The 21,471-nt window shown below is 36.3% G+C and overlaps 1 protein-coding gene across 1 annotated transcript in view; it reads left to right on the forward strand.

Moving 5' to 3' along the window:
- The window catches only part of aqp9b (aquaporin 9b), a 24,564-nt gene extending 6,684 nt beyond the window's left edge, over positions 1-17,880 (forward strand). Inside the window, exons 3-6 of the mRNA XM_059352259.1 lie at positions 6,122-6,259; positions 6,469-6,587; positions 10,059-10,276; positions 15,830-17,880. Coding sequence (XP_059208242.1) covers positions 6,122-6,259; positions 6,469-6,587; positions 10,059-10,276; positions 15,830-15,992 — 638 coding nt within the window. The 3' untranslated portion in view covers positions 15,993-17,880. The remainder of the gene's footprint in view (positions 1-6,121; positions 6,260-6,468; positions 6,588-10,058; positions 10,277-15,829) is intronic.
- Positions 17,881-21,471: the final 3,591 nt, after the last annotated feature.

Raw genomic sequence — 21,471 nt, forward strand, 5'->3', positions numbered from 1 at the left:
TTCATCAGACTGTTTGTCTGTTTGTCTGTTTGTCTGACTGTTTCTTTACTGAAATCGGAGCAACAGATTAAAGTCAGACCAGACCTGGATCACACTGACAGCATTAACATTTACTCTCCTCTGCTCTACACTGTAAAAAATCTGTTTCATTTACAGTAAAATACCGCCAGCTGTGGTTGCCAAAAATTCACTGTGAAAAATACAATGAGTGGGATTTCTACTGTAAATTCAAATGGAAATATCAGAAAAAAAATCTTATTTAGACTGAGTTTAAGTTTAAGTTTTAGACTGAAAAAAACTGTTTTCTACAGTTTAGAAATTTGTTCTATTCCTTGATTTACGGTCATTAAAAGCGTCTGCTACGGTGATATTCAATTTTTAATTTTATACCCTTTTTTGACACAATTTCACAGTTATTTACTGCAATTTCTACTAACATTTTTTACAGTGTAGAAGGCAACAATAGGTGATTCGATCAGAGAGTTTTCGTAGTTAATTGCTGTAAACTGCAAATTATTTGGTTCTTACCAAGATAATAAAAAAAATCTTAGATCATTGATCTGGTTTTAAGAGTTCATTTATTATTTTAAGTGTTCAACATGCTTATTTCTAGATTTAATAATCTTAATTTAGTAAATCTTGTCAAGGTAAATTATCTGTCCATGCAGCAGATTTACTGTTTTATCTGTTTTTTATCAGTGTGGTTTCCAGTGTTGGGCTGTCTGTGTTTAAGTTCTGGAGATCTTGAGTCCTGATGGTTTCGGGGGTAAATTCCTGTGGGATTACAGCGAGAGGAGCCCAGAGCGCTCTGCCAACACACAGACAGGTTGTTAAATGTCACCGTGACTCTCAGAGCCTCAGCGTCATGAATCAGAAATAAAGGATTCATTATGCTGGAGGCTGTCCATCAGATAGAGACCTGAATCACTGTATCGGCTCCCACATTTCATCCTGACACTTGAGTCACGATACCATATTATATATGATAATATAATATATATTATATATGGTTAATATTGATACGATATATACGATTTAACTTCATTTTGTGTCCACAAAATTAAATCAAGAATAGTTTTGTCCAATCAGAGTAAATTCTCAGTGTTTTGATGTGACTTCAGTCTTTTTATTGTCCACAATGAGAGTCAAAGCCTCATACTGACAACAGTAGAGTGAGTGAGTGAGTGAGTGAGTGAGTGAGTGAGTGAGTGAGTGAGTGAGTGAGTGCGTGAGTGAGTGAGTGAGTGAGTGAGTGAGTGAGTGTGTGAGTGAGTGCGTGAGTGAGTGAGTGAGTGAGTGAGTGAGTGAGTGTGTGAGTGAGTGTGTGAGTGAGTGAGTGAGTGAGCGAGCGAGCGAGCGTGTGAGTGAGTGTATGAGTGAGTGAGTGAGTGAGTGAGTGAGTGAGTGTGTGTGTGAGTGAGTGAGTGAGTGAGTGAGTGAGTGTGTGAGTGAGTGTGTGAGTGAGTGTGTGTGTGAGTGAGTGAGTGAGTGAGTGTGTGTGTGAGTGACTGAGTGAGTGAGTGAGTGTGTGTGTGAGTGAGTGAGTGAGTGTGTGTGTGAGTGAGTGAGTGAGTGAGTGAGTGAGTGTGTGAGTGAGTGTGTGAGTGAGTGAGTGAGTGAGTGTGTGAGTGAGTGTGTGAGTGAGTGTGTGTGAGTGAGTGAGTGAGTGAGTGAGTGAGTGTGTGAGTGAGTGAGTGTGTGAGTGAGTGAGTGAGTGAGTGTGTGAGTGTGTGAGTGAGTGAGTGAGTGAGTGTGTGTGTGAGTGAGTGAGTGAGTGAGTGTGTGAGTGTGTGAGTGAGTGAGTGAGTGAGTGAGTGAGTGAGTGTGTGAGTGAGTGAGTGAGTGAGTGAGTGTGTGAGTGTGTGAGTGAGTGTGTGAGTGAGTGAGTGAGTGAGTGTGTGAGTGTGTGAGTGAGTGAGTGAGTGAGTGTGTGAGTGTGTGAGTGAGTGTGTGAGTGAGTGAGTGAGTGAGTGAGTGAGTGTGTGAGTGTGTGAGTGAGTGAGTGAGTGAGTGAGTGTGTGAGTGTGTGAGTGAGTGAGTGAGTGAGTGAGTGTGTGAGTGAGTGTGTGAGTGAGTGAGTGAGTGAGTGAGTACACCAGATAACATGGGTGACGGGTGAAAAGTGCCACGAGCGAACGTAGTGGACGCCTGTGTGTGTGTGTGTGTGTGTGTGTGTGTGTAACGCGTGTACGCCTATAACAGTTCAGCTGTTACACAGAGTCTCAGCTTCATATGGTATTGTTTATAAGAAAGCACAACTTACAGATGAACTCCAAGCCCCAACAGAGCTGTCAGGATATTTCTATTATTTTCAGGCCAGTTTTTATTTTCTTGTTAAGGAAATCTCTCTCTCTCTCTCTCTCTCTCTCTCTCTCTCTCTCTCTAGGTTTGAATGATATCGAATTGATATTTAATGATAGCAAGGGTGAAAGGGATAATTAAAATAATTTCAGCTACTTAAAAATAGTAATAGTAAAGTGCGACACTCACAGCCAGTTCCCAGCTTAGCGCGGACATACAGTTCATTACGCACCAGCTGTAATTAGGTAGGTTTACCTGCCTGCAGAAGCCATAATCGCTGTCCCCCCTGAATATTAAGTAGCCATGCGGACCTATCTAATGAATATTCAGTAGCCATGTGGACAGCAGTCCGTTCACAATATGATTCCATCGGACCTTATATCTACACTGTTTAACCCAATTCGGCACTTATGCTCAGATCCATTATGTTTTACAGACATTCGTAGTTAACTAATGAGGTAAAACATTTTGTTTAAGCTGTTACGTTAAGTTTATCTGGTACGTACGAGATAGTCTTTCTCTTCATCTATAAGTTGTGCTTTCTTATAAACAATACCATATGAAGCTGAGACTCTGTGTAACAGCTGAACTGTTATAGGCGTACACGCGTTACACACACACACACACACACAGACGTCCACTACGTTCGCTCGTGGCACTTTTCACCCATCACCCATGTTATCTGGTGTACTCGCAATACGCGTGTCTGTACGCCTATGTAGAATTGTACTTAACAGTCACGCGGGTCTTCATGTCACGTATTTGAGGCGTAGTTCACCCGTCACGCAGCCGTCACGTAGGCGTATGTGCAACAACGCGTGTACAGCGTCTGCGTGACGCCTGCGTGACGCCTGTCTGTCCATTGAAAGTGAATGAATTTACACGCGCACGTTAGACGTTTGATGTCATCGCATAGGCGCTGTACACGCGTTTTAGTATAGTGTGCTGGCATAAAATGCCCCTCATAGCGTGTGTGTGTGTGTGTGTGTGTGTGTGTGTGTGTGTGTGAAGAATATTAAAGAGAACAGTGTTTTTGTCTCTATTGTTGAGGCTGTGGAGGTCACTGTCAGTGTTTCTTGTGTTTTGTGTTTCTTGTGTTTCTTGTGTTCCTTGTGTTTCTTCTTGTGTTTCTTGTGTTTTGTGTTTCTTGTGTTTCTTGTGTTCCTTGTGTTCCTTGTGTTTCTTCTTGTGTTCCTTGTGTTTCTTGTGTTCCTTGTGTTTTGTGTTCCTTGTGTTTCTTCTTGTGTTTCTGGTGTTTTGTGTTCCTTGTGTTTCTTCTTGTGTTTCTGGTGTTTTGTGTTTCTTGTGTTTCTTCTTGTGTTCCTTGTGTTCCTTGTGTTCCTTGTGTTTCTTGTGTTTCTTCTTGTGTTCCTTGTGTTTCTTGTGTTCCTTGTGTTTTGTGTTTCTTGTGTTCCTTGTGTTTTGTGTTTCTTGTGTTTCTTGTGTTTCTTGTGTTTTGTGTTCCTTGTGTTTCTTGTGTTCCTTGTGTTTTGTGTTTCTTGTGTTCCTTGTGTTTTGTGTTTCTTGTGTTCCTTGTGTTTCTTGTGTTTCTTGTGTTTCTTCTTGTGTTCCTTGTGTTTCTTGTGTTTCTTCTTGTGTTTCTTGTGTTTCTTGTGTTCCTTGTGTTTTGTGTTTCTTGTGTTTCTTGTGTTCCTTGTGTTCCTTGTGTTTTGTGTTTCTTGTGTTCCTTGTGTTTTGTGTTTCTTGTGTTCCTTGTGTTTTGTGTTTCTTGTGTTTCTTCTTGTGTTTCTTGTGTTCCTTGTGTTCCTTGTGTTCCTTGTGTTTCTTCTTGTGTTTCTTGTGTTCCTTGTGTTGTTCCTTGTGTTTCTTGTGTTTCTTCTTGTGTTTCTGGTGTTCCTTGTGTTGTTCCTTGTGTTTCTTGGGCTCCATGTTTAATGAGCAGAGCTGGAAGCAGCAGAAGGGCCCGAGGACAGCGAGGTTAATATATGGAGAGTTGTTACTGCATGACTGGGCCATTGGGCCCCGGGGGGGTCCAGGGCCCAGCGGGGGGCTCCTGTCCAACGACATCTCTGAAGATGATCGTAGGTATTGGACTAATGAGCTTTACTGGGGCAGGGGTCTCTGGAGGAGGGTCAGGTGTGACCCCGACACAAGGAAACACACTCGTTTTCTCTTTGTCCTCTCAGATTTTAGAGTCCCGTCAGTGTGACACGTCACGGTCACCGTGGCGACCTGCGTCTCCGTGAGCCTTAAGCAGATTCAGACAGATTATGTGAGACGAGATTGAGCCCGACGGGTCCGGCTGCTCGCCGCGCCCACTGTTTGTGAAGAGGACGGGGAGATTAACAATGGGCGCATGGCTGATACCCCCAGTGGAGCGAGCACGGCCGGGTCACCGCCAAGATCCCAGAGTGTTAAATAAATGAGCCACACTGTCACCGCGGCCTCCAACACCAGGCTGGAATGTGTTCAAACACGCCTCGAAAGGACAATAAGGAACAAAACAAACCCAGTGATCTCTGTCTGAGCAGCTGAAGGTTCTGGATGAAGCAGATCAACAGAAGAACCAGACAGAGTTTTAATAACTGGACTCAGATTATTACTGTCTGTCTAGAGGAGAACATCATTGGACTAAATAAAATGCTTATTTCTTTACATTCATTATTTTATTTATCTTTGCTATAGGCCCACAGCTATTCATATTCTTCAGTTGTAAACATGTTTAGCTCACATATAGCATTGAGAAATGTTTTCACATTTTAGTCAACTGAATTGTGCATCACAGCTTATGAATGTCTAAACCTCTGCACCTTCAGTTCTCATGTTTTTCAGCTTCAAGACTAGTTTTGAGTTCTACAAATCTACAATTCTACAAATCATTTATCAGACGATATCCAAAGCGACGTACAAATGAGAGAATGCAAAACAAGCAAGGATGAAGTCCAGAAACATAGTTTTTCATAACTCGGCTAGCTTTCCACTCCAAATGTCCACTTGGGTTCTCGCTACATTCTGACAAAATCATATCAATAAACGCTCAGTAAGTCCTGTTGGTGATGCTGCTGGGCTTATTAAGACCTCGCAGGCTGTTTCATCTTCATTAAGGCTCCAATTCAGGTTTGTGGCTCCATTCCAACATTTGTTGTCTCTTTTTGGCCAACAAAGGCTCTTTGGTTAGTGAAGGATGCTGATGTGGTCTAGAGGCTGGTCTAAGTCTTCCTTTAGAGAAATCATTACTCACTTAATCAGTTCATCAATAGACGGAAAAACAATCAGCAGCTTGATCGTCAATAATCATTCTAAAGAAGAACTCTATTCAAACGTTAAAAGGTTTCAGGAGTTCGGCTGCATGTTGGAAGAAGCTGCTTGAAATCTGATAAAGTTCCTCAAGTGATTTCAGTCATCGGTTTGAAAAGCTCCAAGTACATTTTAGCTGAGAATACACTGATAAAAAGGTCTAAAACAGGAAAAAAACAACAACCTAAAACCTAAAACCAGATCAAACAGTAAATCTGCTGCATGGACAGATAATTTACCTTGACAAGATTTATCAAATTAAGATCATTAAATCTAGAAATAAGCATGTTGAACACTTAAAATAATAAATTAACTCTTAAAACCAGATAAATGATCTAACACTTCTAAATCTAAAGGTTTTTTTTATCTTGGTAAGAAAGAAATAATTTGTGTAGCGTATCGTACCTGAGTCTCTCAGCAGCTTAAAGAACCTTTAATGATCCTTTCTCATTATTTCTGAAGATAGATATAATAATAATAATAACAATAATCTTCATTTACAGCCCTTATTAGATTCTAGTTTTGACTGATAAAATGACTTGATGTTGCTGTTTGGCTGCAGGAGCCCACGTGAACCCGGCGGTGTCTCTGGCCATGGTGGTCCTGGGGAAGCTTCCTCTGAAGAAGTTCCCCGTGTACGTTCTGGCTCAGTTCCTCGGGGCGTTCGCTGGATCGTGTGCCGTCTACGGGCTTTATTATGGTGCGTTTAAATGTCATCACTACTGGAGAAGTGTGTCAGGAGGAAAGTTATCTGTTTAACCTTTCAGAGGAAATCCCCGTCTGAAACAGTGACTGTAGTCAGATTATCTGCTCCTGCAGAGTTTTATACTCTATTAGAACTGAATATAATATTAGAAACATGTTGTTATTAATAGAGTTAATATCTCTGTTGTATTTTCTCTTCCTCAGACGCTCTGATGGACTTCACTAAGGGAGAGTTAGCCGTTACTGGTGCTAACGCTACAGCCAACATATTTGCATCTTATCCTGCCAAACATCTCTCCGTCCTGAATGGATTCGTTGATCAGGTGGGACTGAAGACTAACTTTATATCATTTATATTTATTTATATTCATTTATAAGTCATTTTTGCTGAAAATAAACTATGATCAGAATCAGATATACTGTATTGATCCGCAGAGGGAAATTTGGTTTCGCTCCAGTTTCTCCAACCAAGAAAAGAAAGAAATAGAAATGAATTCACTGCAACAACCAACCGACAAAAAATAAGAAATAAATCACTAGAATTAAGCAAATACATGCTGGAAACAAGTCAACTTATCTGCCAGTGCAGTAAGTAAATGTTTCTTTGTAAAAAATTCTTACAAAGAAAACAATGAAAACCAATGATAGCCTAAAATAAATACAAATATATTTATTTTGAGCACTTATGGCTTGAAAAGCCCGACTGTAGTAACATTAAAATAAACCAGAAATACTAGAAACGAGCATGTTTTTTCCTCATTTCAGTATCTGTGGGTAGATACTGGTGGTAGAAAATGCTTTTGAAATATCATTTAAACTTCATGCAACTAAAACTCTCAACTGGAGCCAATATTTTAGGTAAAAACTCACCATATTCAACAGTTGAAAAGATTGAAAAGCATGAAAAAGCTCACAATGTCAATCCTAAAAACAAGTCTTTACACAAGACTGAAATCCCTGTGAAGAGGTTATTCACTCATTTAGTTACAAAAAGACACATGTTGTTAAAATAAGCACATGAAGCTATGGCCAGTAGGTAAATTATACTCAGAACAAGATAATTAAGATATTATTGCTAGATATAGGAAGGAAATACTTGGTGAGCTTCATGTTTTTTGCAGTGTGTGGCAATACGGCACAGTATAAACAGATTTATAATATAAATATGGCAATATAAACAGAATTGACAGTATAAACAGAGAGGTTTTAGAGTTTTGTAAAGTGGCTGGTACCATTATTATATATGCAGTGTTTTTTATATGGAATTATTGATGTATGAGGCTTCCCAGCAGGGTATATATATATATATATATATATATATATATATATATATATATATATATATATATATATATATATATAGGTTAACTAGAGCGTACAGAGAAGCATGTAGGATGATATTTAGTGCAGTCAGGGATGATTGGAGCATAAAAGACATGTGAGTTGTTTCTATGAGGGATTCTGCTGAGAATAAAAATAACTTCCATCTGTTCTGGACGCTACCAGGTCATATACACGGTTAGTTAGTTTAAATTAACTGTTAGTTAGTTTAAATGAACTGTTAGTTTAAATGAACTGTTAGTTAGTTTACATCAACTGTTAGTTAGTTTAAATGAACTGTTAGTTAGTTTACATCAACTGTTAGTTAGTTTAAATGAACTGTTAGTTAGTTTAAATGAACTGTTAGTTAGTTTAAATGAACTGTTAGTTAGTTTACATCAACTGTTAGTTAGTTTACATCAACTGTTAGTTAGTTTACATCAACTGTTAGTTAGTTTAAATGAACTGTTAGTTAGTTTACATCAACTGTTAGTTTATGTGTTTTGTGTTTTTGATGATCAAGGTTCTTAACTGATTATATTTCAAAATAAATTCATGATTCAGGCCGTTAACGTTTACCAGAATTACTGACTTAAATAAACATCAGAAACATTTATAATTTAGTTAGTTACGACAAGATGAATTTAAGAGGAAGAGTAAATTAATGGTGATGTTTTACAGAATTTGTGTCATTAAATGGTCAAATTACAATCTGATTAAAATAAATATTTGTAGATAATATGTTATATTTTTAAAGATACTGCCATACGGAGCCATGTGGTAAAGCTGATACAGACTGAAACCAGGGGAAGCCCCATAATAAGCTTAGGCAAAGGTCAGAGGTCACAGACAGCATGAGGTCACTCAAAAACAACAACTACAACAACAACAACAACAAAAGGATCAATTCGTTATGTTCTTTTATTTCTATTTTTAGGGATTGCTCATTTATCCTGATTAAAGATGTTAATGTTGGTTTAACTACATGGTTCAAATTAAATAAATTATCTCTGAATATAAAAACATCTAACTATATAATATTCTGTGGCAAAAAAAAAAACATACTTGTGACTTCGACTTTTTTTTCTCATTTTGACATTTTTCTCGTGACTTTGAAAACATTTTTGTGACTTTGACTTTTTTCTCGTTATTTTTAACTTTTTTCTCGTTATTTTTAACGTTTTCCTCGTTATTTTGACAGTGTCAGACACACCAACACCTGGTTCATTATCTTACATGACTTCCTCCTCTTTACCGTTTTGAAAACAGTTCAAATCTAATAATAATTTATGGCTGAGAGTCAAAGACACTCAACATTACTTTAGAAATGTTCTAGTTTATATTAATGATTTATCAAATGTCTCAAATATTCTTTGTCCAATAATGTTTGCAGATGAAACAACTCTAGTTCGTTCTCACTCAAATTTAAGTTCTTTGATTAAAAACGTCAATGTTGGTTTAACTACATATACTACATGGTTCAAATTAAATAAATGATCTCTGAATATAAAACGATCTAACTAAATAATATTCTGTGGCAAAAAAATCCCTCTAGAGATTCTTTAAAGTCATAATTAGGGTCTCGGGGCAATCTCCCCAGCACTGGTCCATACTGGTCCCTACTGGTCCCATCCAGCAATATCTGATGGGACCAGTGCTGCACTACTGTTATACTGTGGATTTCTTCTTCTTCCTCTTCCGGACGCAATTTCTTCCCGCTACTAGTCAAATTATAAATCAAAATTAAATCAAATTATATATCAAAACGTGCGGTTTGATCGGGATCGGTGTGCTATTACTTTTCTCTACAGAATACGATTTTTTTTCGATGTAAGTCGCAAAAAACTGCCCAAAATTTTGCATTGAAATGAATGGGACGGCCGACAAAAAATGAGCGAAAAAGAACAATAATTGGAGATTTTTAAACGTCTACTTCTCCGGCATAATTTCACCTAGAGACTCCATTTAAACTTTAAACAGTAGACACAAGTCTTGTGTTTTGCCTAAGCTTATTATGGGGCTTCCCCTTGTTTCTGAAGGTAACGTCTGTTATAACCTGTATTTGAAGGTAACGTCTGTTATAACTTGTTTCTGAAGGTAACGTCTGTTATAACCTGTATTTGAAGGTAACGTCTGTTATAACTTGTTTCTGAAGGTAACGTCTGTTATAATGTGTTTCTGAAGGTAACGTCTGTTATAATGTGTTTCTGAAGGTAACGTCTGTTATAATGTGTTTCTGAAGGTAACGTCTGTTATAATGTGTTTCTGAAGGTAACGTCTGTTATAATGTGTTTCTGAAGGTAACGTCTGTTATAATGTGTTTCTGAAGGTAACGTCTGTTATAACCTGTATTTGAAGGTAACGTCTGTTATAACTTGTTTCTGAAGGTAACGTCTGTTATAACCTGTATTTGAAGGTAACGTCTGTTATAACCTGTGTTTGAAGGTAACGTCTGTTATAACCTGTGTTTGAAGGTCATAGCGACGGCCATGTTGGTCCTGTGTATCCTGGCGATCACCGACAGGAGGAACCTGGGCGCTCCTCGCGGCGTGGAGCCGCTCTGCATCGGGCTGGTCATCCTGGCCATCGGGGTCTCCATGGGGCTGAACTGTGGGTACCCCATCAACCCGGCCCGGGACCTCGGACCCCGACTCTTCACCGCCGTGGCCGGCTGGGGCACGGACGTCTTCAGGTAAGTCTGCAGTTTATTATGGCGGGGCGATACGGACCAGGAGGCTATCTCCTCATTTAGAATATTCCACACCTTTACCTGATCGGGCCAAAGAGGACGGAGGCGGAGCTCCAAAGCTCCATAAAGTGACATTTAAATAAAAAATGTCTTAAATAAAAATAGCCTATGAAGTAAAATAGGCCAATGGTGGTATAGTTTGTCCAAAAGTAGCTGAAAAACACTATTATATATGTATTATATCTGTATTATATCTAATATATGCATTAGAGGTTAGGACATCAGCTTGTTACCACAGAGGTCGCTGGTTCGAATCCCAGGACTCACGGGTCAAAAGATAGCAACAAATTACCACATTATGGGACATCCAAAAATATCTCCCTCAAATTTTAAAATGCCTAAAAAATGCTTAAAATGGGTCAATTATTGTCTGTTGAAACATGTTAGAGCATCATATGAGCAGAAATATTTATATTTATATGAGAAAAGAATAAAATCAAAGCTCCTTAAAGTGACATTTAAATCAAATAAATATCTTGAATAAAAATAGCCTATGAAATAAAATAGTGCAATCTTTTTCTGAATTCAATATATTTATACCAGAAAAGAATAACAAACATTACAAAAGAACTAAATGTGACAAACCGTAGTTTTATTTATTTATATAGAAAGCACCAAAGATCACAGCGCAAATCTGAACTATATCGACACACAATACACACTGAAAAACAACAACAACTGTTGTTTTTATGGTAAACACCAGCAGAACTTTACCGTAATAAACACGGTGCAACTTTTTATAATATTACGGTAAAATGATATTAACACTGTTGATTTCACGTTTAAGATTGACATTTTATTCCATTTTTTTACTTTATGAATAAAAAGTTTTTCCATCAAAAGAAACGCTGTTCTGCCATATAATTGACAAGAAAATACTTTATAAATGCTGCATAAGTTAAAGATTTTACCATTAAATATGACAGTATATTTCTGTTAGAGATATGGTGTTTAGTACATTTAACAGGGAGAAAAAGGATTTTTACTGAAAATAAATGCAAAAATGACAGTGATGCTTGTATATATATTACAGTATATTTTTTACTACAAACACAGTATTTTACAGTAATGGTTTTTTAAATGTAAAAAGCCCTAATTTTACTGATATAGAAACAAAACGTTTTATACAGTTTTATTTGAAGGAGAGAGTTAAAGGTTTGTGATATCCAGAGTCATGTTGGATTATCAGGAGATAACGAGGGAGTTTATTATTATTATTATTATTATTATTATTATTATATTTATTTCCTGCTGCTCCACCACTCAGCTGCCTGAACACAGTAGATGTGTATACTAGTAGTAATAGTTATATAAGAGACTGAGAGGTTTCCAAGTGGCTGCTCTCTTTATCTCCCACATGAAGAAGCATCTCTGCGTCTTCTCCATCTGAATTAATATTTCAGAGAGCGTTCGTGTTTTTCCTGCAGTTTGAAAAAGGATTGAAGTGAACAGGGAGAGATTTCACCACATGAATATACAATATTCAGTGTTTCATTACTGAGGTGGCACAATATCTGGTAGAAGAAGTATTCAGATCCTTGATTTACTGCAGTAAAAGTACTAATACACACTGTGAAATGACTCCACTACAGTAAAAGTACTAATACACACTGTGAAATGACTCCACTACAGTAAAAGTACTAATACACACTGTGAAATGACTCCACTACAGTAAAAGTACTAATACACACTGTGAAATGACTCCACTACAGTAAAAGTACTAATACACACTGTGAAATGACTCCACTACAGTAAAAGTACTAATACACACTGTGAAATGACTCCACTACAGTAAAAGTACTAATACACACTGTGAAATGACTCCACTGCAGTAAAAGTACTAATACACACTGTGAAATGACTCCACTGCAGTAAAAGTACTAATACACACTGTGAAATGACTCCACTGCAGTAAAAGTACTAATACACACTGTGAAATGACTCCACTGCAGTAAAAGTACTAATACACACTGGGAAATACTCCACTACAGTAAAAGTACTAATACACACTGTGAAATGACTCCACTGCAGTAAAAGTACTAATACACACTGTGAAATGACTCCACTACAGTAAAAGTACTAATACACACTGTGAAATGACTCCACTACAGTAAAAGTACTAATACACACTGTGAAATGACTCCACTACAGTAAAAGTACTAATACACACTGTGAAATGACTGTACAATACTTGAGTAAATGTACTTAGTTACTTTCCACCACTGATTGTTTTGATTGATTCTGATTGTACAAACTTAGTGATTTACATTAAACCAGAGTTTCATTGTGACTCTTTACTAAGTTACACTGTAAAAAGGTCTAAAACCAGATCAAACAGTAAATCTGCTGCATGGACAGATAATTTACCTTGACAAGATTTATTAAATTAGGATTATTAAATCTAGAAATAATCATGTTGAACACTTAAAATAATAAATGAACTCTTAAACCAGATAAAGTAAAGCTGCCAGCAGTGATGAACTGGCCCGAGCAGAGTGACCTGATGATTATTTGGTTCTTACCAAGATAAAAAAAACTTTAGATTTAGAAGTGTTAGATCATTTATCTGGTTTTTAGAGTTAATTTATTATTCTAAGTGTTCAACATGCTTATTTCTAGATTTAATAATCTTAATGTAATAAATCTTGTCAAGGTAAATTATCTGTCCATGCAGCAGATTTACTGTTTGATCTGGTTTTAAACACCTTTTATCAGCGTGTAGTTTTATAAGAGCTGAGCGTTTGACATACGGAGGGACGGTTGAACGTCTCACTTCCAGTTTGGACTTTGTCAACAATGCAAACACAGCCGTCACGTTCATGTATATAAAGTAAATGTCTGAGTTTCAGGATTCCTGCTGGAACATTTCCAAAACCTACAAACACACAAACAGGCTGGATAAGAAACGTGTGTTGACCCGCCACGTTCTGTGATGTCACGTGGCTCTGCAAAGTTATCCCACCAAAAGAATAATTCATATAATAATATCATAATAATGGTGCAGGGCTCCTTGTGAGGAAACAGTCAGGTGACGTAGAATAAAGAGCGACAAAGGAGGCGGGAGGTCAAATACACCAGAAACATATGGTGCATATGTTCTCATCACATATGCATATATATACTGTTTTATGATGGGTTGGGAATAATATTAATAATAATAACTTTATTCCTATAGCACCGTTTAGAAACAGCAGTTTACAAAGTGTTTGGACAGAGAGAGTTCATCACAAGGAGAATGATGCCATAAGGATAAAACCATTCTGACATTAAAATAAAAACATATGTGAACGAGGGAAGAGATCAGAATCTGTTTCTCTCCATGTAACGACCAGATGAACTTTATACATCACGCTTTAATGCACATATCAGATGATTCTATGAGCTTTATATGGTTTAGTGTTCTAATCTGACATAATCTGTTACATTTATGATATAAATATAGAGCTTCATGATTCACATCCAGAGGAGGAACAACGTTCACATGTCGTCAATGTGACCAAGTGATCATCTTAGATTAAAGTCTGTAATCCATCCTCCTCCTCCTCTATCTGCTCCCTGAACGCCTCCTCCTCCTCTATCTGCTCCCTGAACGCCTCCTCCTCCTCCTCTATCTGCTCCCTGAACGCCTCCTCCTCCTCTATCTGCTCCCTGAACGCCTCCTCCTCCTCTATCTGCTCCCTGAACGCCTCCTCCTCCTCCTCTATCTGCTCCCTGAACGCCTCCTCCTCCTCCTCTATCTGCTCCCTGAACGCCTCCTCCTCCTCTATCTGCTCCCTGAACGCCTCCTCCTCCTCCTCTATCTGCTCCCTGAACGCCTCCAGACAGAGATGACCCGTGTGTTGACAGACCTGTTACCTGTTAACCCTTCCAGCTGTATTAAAGGCTCCTTCAGACAGTCTGACCTGAACCACTTTAATCAGCTCCGGATCTCTCAGAGTGACAACGAGGACACGTCAAGTTCTCCTAAAGACTCTAATCTAATCTGGGATCACTGTAGATCTCACCTCTGTAACAATGATACTACTAACCTGAATTCATCCAGAGGACGACTGCTGCAGTCTTATAGTTTTATTAGGTCCTCGGGGCAATCGCACCAGCACTGGTCCATACTGGTCCATACTGGTCCATACTGGTCCCATCCAGCAATATCTGATGGGACCAGTGCTGCACTACTGTTATACTGTGGATTTCTTCTTCTTTCTCTTCCGGACGCAATTTCGTCCCGCTACTAATTATATATCAAAACGTGCGGTTTGATCGGGATCGGTGTGCTATTACTTTTCTCTACAGAATGCGAATTTTTTGCAACGTAAGTCGCGAAAAACTGCCCAAAATTTTGCATTGAAATGAATGGGACGGCTGAAAAAAAATGAGGGAAAAAGAACAATAATTGGAGATTTTTAAACGTCTACTTCTCCGGCATAATTTCACCTAGAGACTCCATTTAAACTTTAAACAGTAGACACAAGTCTTGTGTATCGGTGTATTAATTTGCGTTTCGATAGGTCATATAGTTTTTTATCAATCCCTGTTCAATGACCATGATCATTTTTGGAGAAATTCTGAGATTATAATGGGTGTGTATTGCACGGAATGTTCGTGTCACAGTGTGTGACATCATCACCAGAGTGTAGAGGGAGAGAAGAAACTGTCAAAAAATAAATTTGAAAACTGCGCTCCAGGCCGCAAATTCCACTCTACAGAAATAATTTATACATAGAAACGTAGGAAAATTAGTCTTCTCCCTCACAATCCTCTGGTAAAGCTGTCAGAGTTATAGTTTGGGCGTAGGACGCACAGATGATCCACCAACACCACCAACAGCCTCATTGGCTCCCATATTAAAAACGCAGGAAGATTTCTGAAAAAGGGAGATGGAACAGTTTTTTTAGATCGCTCTAACAAAGCTATTTTTTCATTTTTCTTTAAAAAAATCATATGTAGACGTTGAGGAAGAACTCAGGACGCTCAAAGTGAAGTCGGATCAATGATAGGTATTATGGTTTTGCCAAAAATGCTTTCTGTTCGAGGCCAGAAATTCCAGTCTGTCCACCTCTGGCTGCTGTCACTGTTCCGGTACATTCAGGTGGCAGTTAATTCTGTTGATTGCTCTGCTCTGATTGGTCGCACACCGGCAGTAGCCCCCGTGGCCCTTTCACTATTTACCCAGAGGACATTTTCTAGTTATATTTATTAGTAGTAGTAGTAGTAGTAGTAGTAGTAGTAGTAGTAGTATATTATTATAAAACTGTCAGACTTGTCAGAGACAATCTTTTAAAGTCTTCTGATGTTTATGGAGAATGAGTGTAACATTATGTTTCAGTGCAGTCAGATGTGGCTTCTCACCACTTAAAACCATTATTTTATCCTTGCATCCTGGCTAGTTTTTATGAATAAATGTGTTTTTTAATTGTGTGGATGTGGACAGATGATCACTCCATTGTGTATTGAGTGTGTGTGGTTTGTGTATTGAGTGTGTGTGTGTTGTGTGTGCAGGGCCGGGGGCTGCTGGTGGTGGGTCCCCGTGGCGGGGCCCATGGTGGGCGGAGCCGTCGGAGCAGGAGTTTACTTCCTTTTCATTGAGCTTCATCACCCCGAACCCGAAAAACAGGAGGAGAACAACGTCCAGGACAAATATGAAATGATCACTATGAGTTAAAGTTTAGAACGAAGCAACAACAGAGATCATTATTCACCCTCAGAAGGCAAAAAATGTTCATCTAGCAGTTTTATACATTTGTACAATAAAAAATGTGGAGAAAATTTATAGTAAATAGTATGAAAGAGCACATGCATCTGATTATAAATGTCATTTTTAAATGATGCATGAATGTTTTATGAAGCCTTTAAAGTCTCGTTTTGTAGAAATTCTGGTCTATTTTTGGGCTCCAGGTTTTATCTGCTTGGGGATCCTTCATATATCAAAAACTTTCTTGATAAACATTATTTTTAGACATCAAGCTTTTCTTTTAATGAAATAATTTCCTACAATAAAGAGTTTCCTCTGTATTGTAGCTATGCAGTATTCTATTCTTCCTCTTCTTAGAATTATATTTGCCAAGTTTCTGTACAGCGTTTCTTTTCTACTATAACAAACATTGAATACATTTAGTTGATTTGATGTGTAAATGTAGTAATATATGTGACTTTTAACCACAGTGATGATGTTTGATGGAGTGACTTCTTATTGTGTCTCACTTCACCTCTGCATGTGTGTAAAAGTGTGATTGATCTTTATCTTGTGGTGTTTACGACACATTTATGAGGAAAATCCAGCCTTAAATGAATTTACTCGCTTGCTTTTTTACACAAACTTGTGTTATATTGCTGGATTAGATTGAGTCGTTATGGGAACCCTTGCTTATTGAAAAAAAGCCATAATTCTTTCTGCAAATGTCACTAAAGCCCTTGATGAATCTGCTGTATCTATCAGGCCAATATGCAAACACAGACTGTTGTTGTTGTTGTTTACATGAAATACTCCTCGACGCTGAGAGAAAATGTGAAATAAAACATTCATTCTTTTCGTTCCATCATCAAACTTTTGCAAAAGGAAAAAAAAATACTTGGAAATTCTTTTAGTAATTTCTTTTTTTTCTTAGTAATCTGTGAAACCTGAAATGTGAACTCACTAAATGTCAACAGACTGTTTATAGAAAAATAAATATGTAACATGGTGACAACAAGATGCATGAATACCTGTAAAAGTGTCTAAAACCAGATGAACACTTAAAATAATAAATTAACTCTTAAAACAAGATAAATGATCCAACACTTCTAAATCCAAAGTTGTTTTTTTTATCTTGGTAAGAACCAAATAATCATCAGGTCACTCTGCTCGGGCCAGTTCATCACTGCTGGCAGCTTTACTTTATCTGGTTTAAGAGTTCATTTATTATTCTAAGTGTTCAACATGCTGATTTCTAGATTTAATAATCTTAATTTAATAAATCTTGTCAAGGTAAATTATCTGTCCATGCAGCAGATTTACTGTTTGATCTGGTTTTAAACACCTTTTTATCAGTGTGTGTGTCAGTTATACTGAACTTTTGTACAAACACGAACTGTGATTATATTTCACTCAACGTCATTTTACAACACGAGACAATCACTGAAACTTCATGTTGTTGTTTTGTTTTTGTGAAAAGGGAAAACACTGTGAAGGAAGTCAGAGGCACGAGAGATATTATTCTGTGAGATTAATGTGTTTAATTAATGTGCGCGTTAAACATTATAATAATAATTATATGATAATTATTAAACATTATGATAAACATTATAAAGCCTGTAGTGGCCTCCGTCTGAATCACAATAACTACCCAACGCATGTTTGAGATCTGAATCTTCTAGTATATTTTGTTTCTCATGTCGACACACGATGATGTCATCTTCGGCCCTGAGTGGCAGCCTGCCAGGAAGTTACACCTTCACTATGTTGTTGTTGTTGTTGTTTATTTACTTTTTTTTAAGATAGTATCCTAATTGTCTTTATGTTTTCATCAGTCTGAATCTGCTGTTTTTCTTTCTTATTCAGTGTATGTTTAATAAAGTTTGTTGAAATATTTTTTTTGTTCATTTGTTGTGTAGATTTCATAAATAAAAACATATATAATGATTAAAACACACACACACACACATATATATATGTAAATATATACATACTGATGAGGGCTCGCCGTGTTAGTGACCTGTCAATCAAAGGTAGCCCCGCCCCAAATCATACCATTCTTTATCTTCTATTTTCTTCTAAAAGGGGCCATTATTAGAACTATTGACATCAGATTATTGTTTACTAGTGATTGAGACCATAATGTTGTCCTGAAATACATTTCTGAGTTAATAAATCAAGTTTTCTCATTTTGCACTGAAATGAATGGACAAAAATGCTTCTGCAGCCACACTTAGCGCCTCCTGCTGGAATTTATGTTAGAATGCAGCTTAAGGCCCTTCCTGGTTTGCCTCCTGCTCAGACCAGGAGGTTACCGCCTGGTTTCAACACTAACTGGTTGCCTGCGTTGTGTCCTTACTGGTTTCAACACTAACTGGTTGCCTGGCGTTGTGTCCTTACTGGTTTCAACACTAACTGGTTTCTACTGGTCTGTGCAGCTGTTTTCTGCCTCAGTTATCAGATTCGTCACATATTTAATAACAATAACTGGTGATTTCCAGGTCGTATCTCCATCTACTGCTGATATTATTGTTTTATAAGTGAACACTACATCACAGACAATATATATATATTATATAAATATATATGTATATATATATATATATATATATATATATATATATATATATATATATATATATATTATATAAATAAAAAGAAAGCATGAAAATACAGCAACATTAAATTGCATTTTGTTTTGTTCTGATCTAAAATAACTGGTTACCTCCAGCTGCACATCCAATAATATTCATCCAGTTTCTCTCTCTACGGTTATAACTAGTAAATGTTATTTACAATGTCATCAGTCCAATATGAACCCTGGTGGTGATGTCGTTCTATGACCAGCGTCTTCTCCTCCTTCTACTCTCCTTCTCCTCCTTCTACTCTCCTTCTCCTCCTTCTACTCTCCTTCTCCTCCTTCTCCTCTCCTTCTCCTCCTTCTACTCTCCTTCTCCTCCTTCTACTCTCCTTGCTCTAAATCAACTCCTTTCACTTTGCTCGCATGTTTCTTGTCAGAATGGCAGCTTGAACAAAACGAGTCACGTGACTTCTGGAGCTCCAGATGAGTAAAGTAGAAAGTACAGCAGAAAGTACAGTAGAAAGTACAGTAGAAAGTACAGTAGAAAGTACAGCAGAAAGTACAGCAGAAAGTACAGTAGAAAGTACAGTAGAAAGTACAGCAGAAAGTACAGTAGAAAGTACAGCAGAAAGTACAGTAGAAAGTACAGTAGAAAGTACAGCAGAAAGTACAGTAGAAACTACAGTAGAAAGTACAGTAGAAAGTACAGTAGAAACTACAGTAGAAAGTACAGTAGAAAGTACAGTAGAAACTACAGTAGAAAGTACAGTAGAAAGTACAGTAGAAAGTACAGTAGAAAGTACAGTAGAAAGTACAGTAGAAAGTACAGCAGAAAGTACAGCAGAAAGTACAGTAGAAAGTACAGTAGAAAGTACAGCAGAAAGTACAGTAGAAAGTACAGCAGAAAGTACAGTAGAAAGTACAGTAGAAAGTACAGCAGAAAGTACAGCAGAAAGTACAGTAGAAAGTACAGTAGAAAGTACAGTAGAAAGTACAGCAGAAAGTACAGTAGAAAGTACAGCAGAAAGTACAGCAGAAAGTACAGTAGAAAGTACAGTAGAAAGTACAGCAGAAAGTACAGCAGAAAGTACAGCAGAAAGTACAGTAGAAAGTACAGCAGAAAGTACAGCAGAAAGTACAGCAGAAAGTACAGTAGAAAGTACAGCAGAAAGTACAGCAGAAAGTACAGTAGAAAGTACAGTAGAAAGTACAGCAGAAAGTACAGCAGAAAGTACAGTAGAAAGTACAGTAGAAAGTACAGCAGAAAGTACAGCAGAAAGTACAGTAGAAAGTACAGTAGAAAGTACAGCAGAAAGTACAGTAGAAAGAACAGGAAAAACCCACTGAAAGTTTAAAGAAGACGAGTGGGAATGGTTATATAATGTGCTAGAGAATGGATGAGGAGGGTTCATGGTCCAGTGGTTTCGGAGCTCTTCCCCAGAGAGAAGCCTTGAATAAAACACATTTATACAATAATGGACCAACAGGAGTTCTTTCCATCTGAACAGGAGTTGTGGATTTATTCCATTGATAGCAGCTCCAGGCTTTACTGTAGTAGGATCTGGATAAACCGTTTCTATATTTGTTAATAAAGGCAGTTTATTGTTTATTGTTTTATTGTGATCGACATATAATATACAGCACATATAACATACATTAAAACAAAAGAGTTAACAACAGGAATAGTGAAGAAAAAAACAAAACCAAGAATATAAAAGATAGTAAAGCTTCAAAATCAGGATATTTTCTACATTCTACATCGTTTTTATTTTAGACCTTTATGTTTAATATCCATTACTTAAAGATATATTTCCTACATAGTTTAATAGACTATAACTATATTCATTACGTAGTAGTTAATATACCTTACTATCATATTATTCTATAGTTTTAATAATAAATTAATAGTAATAATTTCCATATATTTCCATTTAGGAGATGTTATTTCATCTTTACATTTAATATCCATGACTTAAAGCTAGATGTTATATATAATTTAATATTATATAACTGTGTTTATTATGCAGTAGTTAGTATTCTTTACTGAAACATATTATTCTATATCTTTAATGAGGTTCAGTTATTAATAACAATTTCTAAATTAGTATATGCATCTGTTTAAGAGATGTTTTTTCACTAATAATGTAAAGTGATTGGCTGCCCAGACACACAAACAAACACACATAAATATACACATACATATAAATATAAACATATAGTATAAATATATACATATATAAATATACACACATGTATAAATATACACATATATAAATATATACACATATATAACTATATACATATATAAATATATACACATATATAACTATATACATATATAAATATATATACATATATAAATATACACATACATATAAATATATACATATAGTATAAATATACACATATATAAAAATATATACATATATAAATATACACATATATAAATATATATACATATATAAATATACACACATATATAAATATATACATATATAAATATATACACACATATAAATATACATATATATAAATATATACACATATATAAATATACATACATATATAAATATACATATATAAATATATATATACATATATAAATATACACATATATATAAATATATATACATATATAAATATACATATATACAAGTATATATACATATATAAATATACACATATATATACATATATAAATATACATATATATAAATATATATGCATATATAAATATACACATATATATAAATATATATACATATATAAATATACATATATACAAATATATATACATATATAAATATACACATATATATAAATATATATACATGTATATATATATATACATATATATAAATATATATACATGTATAAATATACACATAT

Source organism: Centropristis striata, chromosome 2 (assembly GCF_030273125.1).
Source record: "Centropristis striata isolate RG_2023a ecotype Rhode Island chromosome 2, C.striata_1.0, whole genome shotgun sequence".
NCBI classification, from domain to species: domain Eukaryota; kingdom Metazoa; phylum Chordata; class Actinopteri; order Perciformes; family Serranidae; genus Centropristis; species Centropristis striata.